Here is a 12851-nt window from a genome sequence, read left to right on the forward strand (position 1 = left end):
GTGTAATCCAAGGGGTTGCCATGACGATCCACACTGTCCCAGTCAATGAAGAGCAGGATGTTCCCCATTGGCTGGGAGAGCAGTGCAGTGACCTGAGCTAACATCAATGGGTCAGCCCAGGTCACTGCAGGGGATGACAAGTGCTGCTGTCAGCGAGGTACATTACCTGCGCTGATCTCCAGCACACTGACAGCCCCTGTCACTGAGTTCAATGACCGGCGCCTTCACACCAAGTATCGCGAGAGGCCCGTGACGTCACCGCTAGTCAGTCTCGGGTCGGAAGCGAGAGAAGGTGATGTGACAAGCGGCGGCCATGGAGGACAGTGACAGCGCTGAGGTCGGGATGGCGGGACTTCATCACCGCAGGTAAGCCGAGCGGGACCATGTGTGTGTGTGTGTGTGTGTGTGTGTGTGTGTCTGTGTGTGTGTGTGTGTATGTATGTATGTATGTATGTATGTGTACATGCCGCGGGCAGGAGGGGGCGGAGCGAGCTGAGCGGGGAAGTGTGGGCTTCCTGCACGTAACTAGGATAAACATCGGGTTACTAACCAAAGCGCTTTGCTTGGATACCCGATGTTTATCTTGGTTACCAGCTTCTGGCAGGCTGCCAGCGATGGCTCCTGCACACTGTAGCTGTAAAAAGCCCTGCTTTTTGCTGCTAGAACCGTTCTCGAACGTATCTAGAACTATCGAGCTTTTGCAAAAAGCTCGAGTTCTAGTTCGATCTCGAACAGCCCCCAAAATCACTCAAGCCTAGAACTGGAGAACCGCAAACCGCGAACCGCGCTCAACTCTACTTAGCAGACAAGGCTACACCTATGCCCTCACAATGGTTGATCATTACTCCAGGTTCCTAGTGGCAGTACAAGTCAAGGACTTGACAGGCCAGACTGCAGCCAGAGCTTTCCAAGCCCATTTCTGTAGACCACATGGCTATCTAGACCAAGTGCTCACTGACTAAGGCCCAGCCTTTGAAGCTGAGGTGTTCAAGGAGTTTTGTAACCTTTATGGCTGCAAGAAGATCTGTACCACATCTTATCATCCTGAGACCAATGGCATGTGCGAGAAGATGAATCACATTGTTCTCGACCTCCTGAAAACTCTACCACTGGAAGAAAGATGCCGGTGGCCAGAGAAGCTGTCTGACCTGGTGGACATGTATAACAACATCCCCGTGAGTTCCATGAACTGCACACCGGCATATCAGATTAGGACCAGACCTGGAAGACTGCCAGTGGATCTGTAAATGGGAATTGAGACCCCCGAAGACCCTCTACAAGGTGCTGATTAGGCTTCCACCCACCAGGCCCAGTACAAGAGAGTACAAGAGTGTGTGGAGCGAAGCTTGACCCAGCAGCGGGAGAGACAAGAAAAAGCCTACAATCAAAATTCCCCTGCTGCTCCTTTGATACCTGGAGAAGTGGTCCTCAAGAGAAAAAGAAGAAATCACAAACTCGACAATCACGGGGAAGCAGAACCCTACACCGTGTTACCATCAACACCTAGCCGTGAGAAGACATGCCTCACCAGCAAAGATGGAGAAAAGACGACAGCTGTGGTTTCCAGAGATCACCTTAAGAGGTGCCCTGAACAGCTAAGAAACCCTGAAGAAGTCCCCAACCCTTCACCAGTCGAAGAACCAAGAGAGAAGATGATACATACTGTGCTTGGAGATTTTCCTACAAGTTGGCCTCAATACAATAGAGCCATTGTAATTCCAGTGATCACCCTCCCTCAACCCAGAGAAGAAGTTAGAGGACAAGAAGAACCTGTTCAGAACCTAGAAGAGCCGGGTGAAGCTGAATCAGAAGGATATCCACAAGTATCAGCACCCAGTATTCCCATCATTCACATAGAGACACATATACCGGGTGGAAGGACACAACTTATTATTATTATTATTATTATTATTTATTATTATAGCGCCATTTATTCCATGGCGCTTTACAAGTGAAAGGGTATACGTACAACAATCATTAACAGTACATAACAGACTGGTACAGGAGGAGAGAGGACCCTGCCCGCGAGGGCTTACAGTCTACAGGGAATGGGTGATGGTACAATAGGTGAGGACAGAGCTGGTTGCGCAGTGGTCTACTGGACTGAGGGCTGTTGTAGGTTGTAGGCTAACTTCAGACAGATGACAGCATAGTACTGCGTAGGTCAACCCACAGCAACTTTGGTCAGCTCCCTTTACGGTATAGAGAAAGTACAGTTTAGTTTAAACTGTCTAACAAGTATAGTTTAAAAATGTTCCCTGAAAGTTTAGTAAAAGTTTAAGAATGTGCCCGCAAGGACGTTTGCACGAACTGTTTGAGTATTTATTTTATTTGGCACCAGGTTATGTGCGCTTTAAAAAAAAAATGGACCACAGGTTATGAACTGGCTATAACCACAAACTCTCGCAGTGTAAAAAGTTACCTCAGTGGTACCAACCCCAGAGTGTGCCTGTTTATGGGCATGGCTCTGCACCACCAGGGAGCACGCCTGTTTATGGAGCCTGCTCTCCAACACAAAGAAGCTGGTACGCCTGATTATGGGGCCTACCCTACACCACCAGCCTCAGGAGAGGAAGATTGGAGGAAAGGTCTGGGATACAGATGGCCCAGACCTGGTCACCAAAGGGACCGGTGACCTGCCTCCTGGAAGTTTCTGGGGGGGACCAGGACTTGTGGGTGGTGGGTGGTGGTGGAATGGTACCTGGTATGTTTTAAACGTAAATAACTCCCTTGTGTGGGAAAAGTTTGTATTTAATCTTTTCTTGTCTTTGCAGCCCAAGGACATGCTGTTGATAACCAAGGGGGAATGTGGTGCGCCTGACCTGGTCAGACACCACTGAGTACTGAACCCATGCTGGGACAGTGCTTCCAGGTAAGTCCAAAGACCAGAAAGAGGTATGTACGCACAGACACATAGCAACCAGGTTTCCCACACCATTAGATGGGACCCTTGGGTAACCTCTGGAAGAGTCTAGCTTTCAATTCTTGTCAAGGATTGGAGGGGAAGGGCTGGAAGCTAAGCTGCAGAGGCTGTAAGGAAAGTAGGAGGAGTGAGCCAGTCTGGGGGTGGAGTGCGGCAGTTGCTGGGAGACGCAGTGACACGGACACCCTAGGCAGACCCTGCACGTGTAGTAGCTGTTAGCGGGGGAGAACAGTTACCAGAGAGTCAGTCAGGAAGACACCTGAAGAGAGGCAGTCGAGTACGGTGACTGCTGGTGACTAGGCACGCACAGGGAACAGGTCCCTAGAGTAGACGTCCATTTATTGATCTGCTAAACCTGCCGGTGAGGGGACTGGAGGTACCTTGCCAACCATCTAGAGTCCGAGCCTCAGCAGCAACAGGGGGACCGATAAGGAGACAGAGTCTGAAGCCATCTCACCTGGTCCACGCTGCTGGCAAATGGGCCAAAAAGGGGAGAAAAGGCAGCAGCGACTTCCCTGGATAGACCCCACGTTACTTCAAGTCAGGGGTTATCCGAAACAAGAAGTGCTAGGAAGGCAAGTTAATGGTTACCCTCAGATCGGCCTGAAGGAGTTCCTGGTTCCACTTGGTTTATCTCCGCATTGTCCGTATTACCTCACATAACATTTAAAAGTGAGTAAAACAAGTTGAAAGACTTTTCAGACTGTGACAGTTATTCTGGGACCTGGTGTTCTACACACCCGAGCCCCTGGGGCCAGCCTCACTCACTGGAGGTCACACCATCCAACTGCAGACTCCATCAGCCCCAGATGCTCGTTAAATCTGCAATGGTGGTAACCCACATGTATGATATGATGGCTGATACTACGGGACCTGCAGGACATTAAAAGCGGCGTTTCCCTACAGACTGAATACCCTATTATGGGCGATTGATGCCACTCTGTCTTTGTGATCGTCATTTACTAAGAAATAAGCTGATATTATGGGACCTGCAGAATATTGAGAGCAGCGTTTCACTACAGACTGAATGCCCTTTTATGGGCGGTTGATGCCACACTGTCGCTGTGACCGTCAGTTACTAAGATATAAGAGATCTAATCCGGATCATTCCCCTGATGAACCCCTAGAAAAAATATAGGGGGGAAACGCGTCGGGATAGAATACTGGATGGTCTCGGCAGATAAGTCATTCCCTGCTGGGACTTTATATCCATATGTATATATGAACTAATTTTTGATCTGAGATCCATTTAACATCTATAAAAAGCTGTAACATATCAAATTATCTTAACTTATTGTGACTATTTGCACATTATTTCCTTGGTGGTGGGTCTCCCGGATCTGACCGACTAGTTTGAAGGGAGATATTAGGGAGAGACGACGAGGAGCGGGGGGTACCCAATAATTTATGGTACACCTCCGCTGGTAGGTAGGAGATAGGGAGGGATAGATAATTTATACCCCAATCCACGTATCGATATATCTGAGTTAACTAGTGCAACTATTAATGTTGCCCCTACCCTGAGAACAGTAAACAATCAACACTGTCCCCACCAATCGGATCTATCACCCTATCACACCCACTGTAATGTATCACTGTAGTAATTATGGATGAACAGTGTTTTTATACTTACAAATTTTAATATTGATTAGAATAAAGTATTTTTTAGGAGTTTTTTTCTTTTGGTTTTTGGTCACATTTACTCCTATCACTATATGGTAGTTTTGGTTATAAATATGTGGTAACCCACATCCCTGACCGCAAACCGTGAGTGGCGTCACGACTCCTATATAAATAAACCTGACATACCTGTAGCCAGTTATACCAAAAAGTGGAGACCCTGTGGCGTCCCTGAAGGTGAAGTGGTGTCCCTGGGCCAGCCGCTGCAGGTGGGATCCACACGATCAGTGGTGCCGTCACTGCAGTTACCGGCCTCCATCATCCCCGCGCACACCGGCACTACCTGAGTGAAGTCTCCAGTGACAGCGCGGCACACTTCAGTTACTGCATGGAGCTGACACAGAGCGGTCGTGTTCTACGGTGCTCCCTGTCAGCTTCATGTAGCAGAGCTGAAAGCGTCGTGTGGATTACTTCGGACCTGGATGGGTGTTTGGGGATTAATAAAGTGGTAAATGAGGGGGGGTGGGTTGTCTTTTATTCCAAATAAAGAATTTTTCATTGTGTGTGTTTATTTACTTTCACTACAGATTAATCATGGAAGGTATCTCGGGAAGACGTCTGCTATGATTAACCTAGGACTTAGTGGCTGCTATAAGCTGCCATTTAACTCCTTATTACCCCGATTGCCACCGCACCAGGGCAATTCGGGATGAGCCGGGTAGAGTCCCAAGACTGTCGCATCTCATGGATGCGGCAATTCCGGGCGGCTGCTGGCTGATATTGTTATGGTGGTGGGCTCCCCATAACGTGGCGCTCTTCATCCTGACAATACCAGCCTCCAGCCGTGTGGCTTTATCTTGGCTGGTATTAAAATTGGGGGGGACCACAGGTTTGTTTTTTGTTTGTTTTAACCCATTAAGGACGAAGCCAGTTTTGTCTCTAATGCACAGGCCATTTTTTTGCAATTTTGACTACTGTCACTTTCAAAGGTTATAACTCTGGAATGCTTCAGTGGTGATTCTGAGATTGCTTTTTTGTGACATATTGTAGCTCAGGATAGTTATAAATTTAGTACGATATATTTTGCTTTTTACCGGTGAAAAAATCAGAAATTTGACGAAAATTTTGAAAATTTTGCAATTTTCAAACTTTTAATTTTTATACCCTTAAACCAGAGAGTTATGTGTGACGCCCTGGACTATCAGGTCGTCACAGGGTATTGTGAAATCTGCCCTTCCGCACAGTATCTGCATCCTCCTTGGTTACAGATCCCTGTCCTTCGGTGTTCCTAAGAGAAGAGCCAGTCAAAACCCTAGGAACACTCTGCACCACACCCACCAGACACACCAATGGGGGGCATGAAAAGAATAGGGCCACCCACTAGTGGGGGTTGGTAAGTGAGAGTCAGAAGTATTAGGAGCAAGGGAGTGGAGCGGTGACTCTCGAAGTGAGAAGTCACAGGTTTGGGAGCATGGCTCCTTGAGGCTACTAGGTGGCATATGTTGGTCTGGGCCTGGTAGGAGCTGGAACCCCGGTCACAGAGGATCATGTCAAGGGGCACAGATCTGCCAAGGAGGGCAGCTGGCGGCCTTGAGCCATCTCCGGGCAGGGGTCAGGGCACGATGGGTACGTGGACCCTAGGCCGGGAAGTAGCTTCACGCATCCTGGTAATTTACCCGACGAGGGTGAAGTCTTCAAGATTCATCCTCCACCCGCTCCAAAATCGGGGTACTAGCGCAACGAGGGGAATGGACTTTCCCAATACATAGTCCACGAAATCCCAAGTGTGAACCCTGAGAGCAAGCTCACTCCGTTAGCCATACGGGTGAGCGGGACCCGACTAGTTCTACACTACTGGGTCCAAATAGTGAAGAAAGTGCCACGGAAAAGGTCACAGGCTAACAAGCAACACCAAGGGGCACGGATCCAAGCGTGCTCCCTCCCTGCTGCAGCGGTGCTCAGAATTCTGGTTTACAAGCTGTCGGTGTCAGTATTCTTGGACTTACTCAGTACGCAGAAAACCCTTTCCTCTCCAACGGCACCCCTTCACTACCGTCACCGGGCCCCAGGGCCAAAACCCCCTACCCACGGAGGGGTTAAACATCTTGCTGCCATACCACTGCCACCGGGCTCGCCCAACAGCAGAGGTGGTACTCCATCTTACCACGCACCGTGGGTGGCGTCACAAACTTCTAACCCCCTGGACATATCCCCCCCCCTTTTATAGAGTGTCCGCACGACCCCCCAGGTCCGGAGACCCCTCGAGCCACCGCGGTTCCGGATCCGAGCGTCTCAGCCGCTGACACGGGGGCGGTACATATGTCACACAAAATAGTTAATAAATTACATTTCCCACATGTCTACTTTACATCAGCGCAATGTTTGAAACAAAATTTTTTGGGGTTTGGAAGTTAGAAGGGGTCAAAGTTCATCAGCAATTTCCCATTTTTTCAACAAAGTTTACAAAACCATTTTTTTAGGGACCACATCACGTTTGAAGTGACTTTGAGAGGCCTGGGTGAAAGAAAATACCCAAAAGTGACACCATTCTAAAACCTGCAACCCTCAAAGTACTGAAAACCACATCCAAGAAGTTTATTAACCCTTCAGGTGCCTCACAAGAATAAATCAAGCAATGTGGAATGAAAAAAAAAAACCAAAAACCTAAAAAAAAAGGTTGCTTTAGCGCCAATTTATTTATTTTAGAAGAAGTAACACAACAAAATGGAACCCAAAATGTGTTCCGTAGTAGAGATGAGCGAACCGAGGTCTGGTTCGAGTTCGGCTCGGCGAACCGGTTCGGCGAACCGCTAGAACCCCATAGGAAACAATGGGAGGCAATCACAAACACATAAAAACACATTATAAATGTACACATACAGTTAATAAACATTGCCATAACACTTACCGGTCCCCGCGATCCCTCCTGTACTCTGTCTCCTGCCGCTATTCCATCCGATAATTCTCTAGCATCAGGATGCAGCCAGCGCCAGACATCCCTCAGCCCAGTCTGATTAAGTAGAGAGGTGAGTTCGTTCTCCTCTCTCTGGGGGGTCCTACCCTGACTCCTTCTATCTTCCTCTATCCTATGTACCATATTAAAGTCACCTCTAGTAATTATCAAGGGAGAATTATCCAGGACAATTTTTCTCTCTATATCTTCAAAAAAGGATTTGTTTGAACCGTTAGGGCCATAAATGTTATATATAGAATAGGTCTCTCCTCCATGGTCTATAGTGACCCGTACCCATCTCCCCTGGTCGTCACACTCCTGAGACAATAATTTAAAAACGAAGTTGCGGTGGAACAAAATCACTACCCCTGCATGTCTACCCTGTGCTGCCGATCCCACTACTGTCCCCACCCAGAATCTATTAAACCTGAAAAAAATCCTCTTCCCTTAAGTGAGTCTCCTGAAGTAGGCAATGTCTGGGGAGAATCGTTTAAGGTGCCTCAGTATTTTAGACCTTTTGTTCGGAGATCGTAGACCCTTTACATTCCAGGAAATAACAATCATAGGAGTCCCTGTTAGTTTTGGTTACTACCTGTTATCAGATACTTGATTTTTGTGGAAGGGTTAAACAGCATGCGGAGTCTGTGACTCCTGAAAGAAGAAAGGTGTTAAAAAAAAGAACAAGAAATACACAACAAGGAAAAATATCCTAGGGCAACAGAAACTCTAAATTCGAAATGCACTGTGGTGTGTTCCGAATTGCGCACACCACCAGAAATGCTATGGACTTCACTTTTTTCTGAGATTGGGAAATTTTTGATAGCCAGCTAGGGTAAAGCAGACGGCTGTAGCCTGCAAACCACAGCTGGCAGCTTTACTGTGGTTGGTGATCCAATTTGGAGGTCACCCCAGGCTATTTTTTATAATTATTTTATAAATAATAGTAATTACAAAAAAAAAAGAAAAAAGTAGGGTCCCTCCCAAATTGGATCACCAGCCAAGGTAAAGCGGACAGCTGTGGTCTGGTATTCTCAGGGTGGGAGGGTCGATAGTTATTGGCCCTTCCCAGCCTAAAAATAGCAGACCACAGCCGCGCCAGAAGTGGTGCAACCATTAGATGCACCAATCCTGGCGCTTCGCCCCAGCTCATCCCGTGCCCTGGTTCGGTGGCAAATGGGGTAATAAATGGGGTTAATACCAGATGTAATGTCACCTGACATAAAGCCCAGCAGTTGGTGAGGTCATGGCATCTATCAGATACCCGACATCACAAACTGTCAGTACTAACAAAAAAAATAGACAACAAAAAAAAAAAATATTTGAAAAAACACTCCCCAAAACATTCCATCTTTCACCATTTTATTGTAAGGAAAAAAAAATCTGGTACGCAGTAATCCAATAAGGGAGTCCCACGACGACTCTGGACCTTCTAGAATATGAGGGGCATGTGCAGGGAATGTATTCCCATATTTTCGAAGAGTGCAGACCCTCCATGTGAGGAGTGTGGGTGCAGTGAATCTGCACCCACTCTCCCCGGGTCCACAGCAGCAGTGTGCGTGCTGTGAGCTCAGCGTCTCACTGTGACTGAACAAAGGAAGCTGAGCTGACATCAGCTCTGTGCATGCGGCAGCGTCTATTGTGAAGGAGGGGACCGCGGGGGATCAACGCTGCACAGGTACCATGGGACACCGGGGAACACCGGGGGGTTTATAAGGGGTGACCTGGGGAGGAGTTTTCTGTCGCATGTGTCATGACATATGCGACAGAAATCAGAGAAGTAGGGTGAATGTGGTTGGCACACTGCTGTGCGCGCGGCCATCTTTGATTTCTGAGAGTGAGTTGGGGGTCGGGGGGGGGACACTTTGGCGACACCGGGGGATTGGGGAGGTGATTTATCTCCCATCTGACATATTTGTTCATGCCAGATGGGAGATAAATAATTTTTTACTGGCACTGTCATTTACTGTAACATGATCATCGGTATACGGGACCGGAAAAACCAGCCTGAATCATGATCTCCAGGGTCTCAGCTGAAACCGCGGAGATTTTCTGACGCTGGGGGGCGCTATACACTTATTTCCGCCTGCCGTTTATCTCTAAAAGGCTGTTGTAATGGGGTTAATTATTTATTTTACTGCACGATATAGACCCGCCCACAAGTGCCTGTGATTAGTTGCAGAGAGACAGCTGTCACTCAGCGTGGGGGCGTGTCTGACTGCAACCAATCATGGGCGTCGGTGGGCGGGGAAAGCAGTGAAAACGAACTTGAATAATGAGCGGCAGCCATTTTCGAAAGAGAAAAAGCCGCCGGAGCTTTGTGACAGCTGTGCAGCTGATCGGTGAGTAGGAAAGAGTGAGGGATTGTGCTGGGGACGCAGGACGCATGCAAATACGCAACGTGCGCACATAGCCTTACTGTGAAAAGCCACGCTTTTGGTGATTGAACTGTTATTGAATGGTAACTAGAACGGTCGAACGTTAAGCAAATCGTTCGAGTTTGTCGAACGACTCAAACATGGCCCAAAACAACTCGAATTTGAAATTGGCGAACGGTTCGATTCGAACATCACTCATCTCTAGTGGACACTAACTGTGGTTTAGGCACATTATGGGGCTCAGAAGATAGGGGGACATTTGGATTTGGGAGTACAGATTTTGCTAGATTTCTTTTCTGAGGGGGGTTAGCCATCGCGTTTTTCCAGAGCATTTGTGCTACCAGTAATTTGGAAGTCCCCTTTATTTACATTACCAAATGGCCGACCTGAGTGGGGAATTTTGTTTTTGTGGATTGAGTTGAATGCTATTTGATTACGATTTTGGTACAGAACATTTTGAATCAATTCACATTTATCCTGTGCTCTATGCTGAGTACTTACATCGAGGTTTACATATACGTCTCCGAAATATGTGGTTCAGGTAAAACCCACAACAGATTGAATCACTAATAAAGAAGCAGTGTTAATCCGGACTCCATTCGGCCTGTGTTCAGCGGTGTTCATCTTTTCAAAGGTGAAAAAAACTGTTGATTACCGCACTTTTGTGCATGCCTAAAAAAAGGCATAAAAAGATAGATACTGCGAGACCACATGCTAGTCGTCAGGTCAAAGTTACGTCCTCTTCCTCGTTACAGAGAATTTTCCTTTGGGAACTTTGAATTTTGTTTTTCAGAGATTTACAGTATGTGCCCACTATCCACACATGCTGTGTCCTGGACGAAGTTTGTCTTCTCCCGCGGAGACGCGATTGTTCTCTGCAGAAGACTGCAGCTGTCAGTGCCCATCATCAGGGATTAAGTCGCTGTGGACTTTTGCTTTGCTATCCCTGTGGAGAACACTCACATCTCCGCAAGCATAAATTGACAAGACGGGAAGCCACATGTCCACTTAGCACAGTGGGCATGAGAGTTTTATAAGTCCATTCACTGTGCTTGTACTGTACAACTAAGAGTTTTGGATTCAACAAACCTACGTTGCGTCCAAAGCACCGCTAAATAGTTTTTGATCGCTCTTTTTGTGAGGCACAATCAAGAAGAATCAGCAACTCAGGAATATTTGTTTTTTTTACACCATTCATCATGCCATAAAAGTGATAAGACAGCTTTACTATTTGGGTCAGTATGATTACAGCGATACCGCATTTATGTAGTTTTTTTATGTTTTGCCGCTTTTACACCATAAAAACTATTTTATAGGGGGAAAAAAACAGTTTTTACATTGCTGCATTCTGAGAACTATAACTTCTTTATTTCTTTGTTCATAGAGCTGTATGGCAGCTTGTTTTTTGCGAGACAAGATGATGTTTTCAGTGGTACCATTTTTATTTATATATGACTTTTTGATCGTGTTTTATTCAACTTTTTTATCAGCTGTATAATGAAAAGACAGTTTTTGGTACATTTTTATTCTTTTTTTATGGTGTTCACTGAAGGTGCTAACTAGTGTGACAGTTTTATACCGCAGGTTGTTAAGGGGGCTTTACACGCTACGATATCGTTAATGTTTTATCGTCGGGGTCACGTCGTTAGTGACGCACATCCGGCATCAATAATGATATTGCAGTGTGTGACACTTATGTGCGACCTAAAATGTTCGCAAAAGCGGCCAAAATCGTTTGCCGCGGAGAGTTCGTTCTAAAACAAAAAATCGTTTACCTCTCATTAGCGATGTTGTTCCTCGTTCCTGCGGCAGCACACATCGCTGTGTGTGACACCGCAGGAGCGAGGAACATCTCCTTACCTGCCTCCATCAGTAATGCGGAAGGAGGAGGTGGGCGGGATGTTTACGTCCTGCTCATCTCCGCCCCTCCGCTTCTATTGGCCGCCTGCCGTGTGACATCACTGTGACGCCGCACGACCCGCCCCCTTAGAAAGGAGTTGGATCGCCGGCCAGAGCGACGTCGCAGGGCAGGTAAGCCGTGTGATGGGGGAGCACGATTTTGTGCGCGACGGGCAGCGATATGCCCGTGTCGCACAAACGATGGGGGCGGGTACCCACGCTAGTGATATCGGTACCGATATCGCTACCATGTAAAGCCCCCTTTACAGACCCGGCGATACCAAATATGTGTACTTTTTTGTTTGTTTTTTGCATGCCTTATCACACAAGCTTTCCATAGTCACGTGATCTGGAGGTTGTCATGACGACCTCGGATCACCATGACAATGATCAGACCCACGCGATTACATCCCTGGGGCACTGATTGGAGGGGAGAGGGAGTGCTCATGGCAATTGATGCCAGGGCTCAGCTGTCGGATAAGCCGACTCCTCAGCAGTAATCACGGTGGCACAATGCCCTTTGCCCCCGCAATTGCTGGTATGTCCAAGGTCGGGAAGCATCTGAAAAATAGGACGTATCAGGACGTCTAACATCTGGAAGTGGTTAAATAAAGGATCCGGCAGAAATCAGTTGTATAAGAACAGATAAAAGAGTTGTGTTTCCAAAACTTTTTTGCCATCAGATCTCTGCTGCACCGCTCTAACAGATGATGACAGGACATTGAACTCAGCCTAAAACAATCTACTACTTACCACAGTTTTCCTCGTCGGCTCCATTTGCACAGTCTTTGTGTCCATTGCAGTGTAAAAGTTGAGGTAAGCACACAGACAGGTTTCCGCATGGGAACTGCCCCAAAGGACATGTTCCACTGTCTAGGTTTGAGGGTATCATTAAAGTATCTGTTAATACAAAAGACAGGAGAATTTGATTTAAAAAAATATTAGTATTATAATTATAGTAGATCAAACAGCGGGAGATGCAGTTCTCTGTAAATGCAGGTTATTGCAACTACCGCTTCTTACTCCTAGGAGCCACGATGACAAAAAATTATTGTGCAGTTTGGCTAACAGGACTGGTGAA

At 47.0% G+C, this 12851-nt stretch overlaps 1 protein-coding gene across 2 annotated transcripts in view; it reads right to left on the reverse strand.

Moving 5' to 3' along the window:
- Positions 1 to 12851, reverse strand: part of LOC142251311 (relaxin receptor 1-like) — a 1991578-nt gene that overhangs the window by 1253869 nt on the left and 724858 nt on the right. For both annotated transcript variants that reach the window (XM_075323995.1, XM_075323994.1), the window contains exon 2: positions 12524 to 12670. In XM_075323995.1, the coding sequence (XP_075180110.1) occupies positions 12524 to 12670 (147 nt within the window). The remainder of the gene's footprint in view (positions 1 to 12523; positions 12671 to 12851) is intronic.

Source organism: Anomaloglossus baeobatrachus, chromosome 9, assembly GCF_048569485.1.
Source record: "Anomaloglossus baeobatrachus isolate aAnoBae1 chromosome 9, aAnoBae1.hap1, whole genome shotgun sequence".
Lineage (NCBI taxonomy): Eukaryota > Metazoa > Chordata > Amphibia > Anura > Aromobatidae > Anomaloglossus > Anomaloglossus baeobatrachus.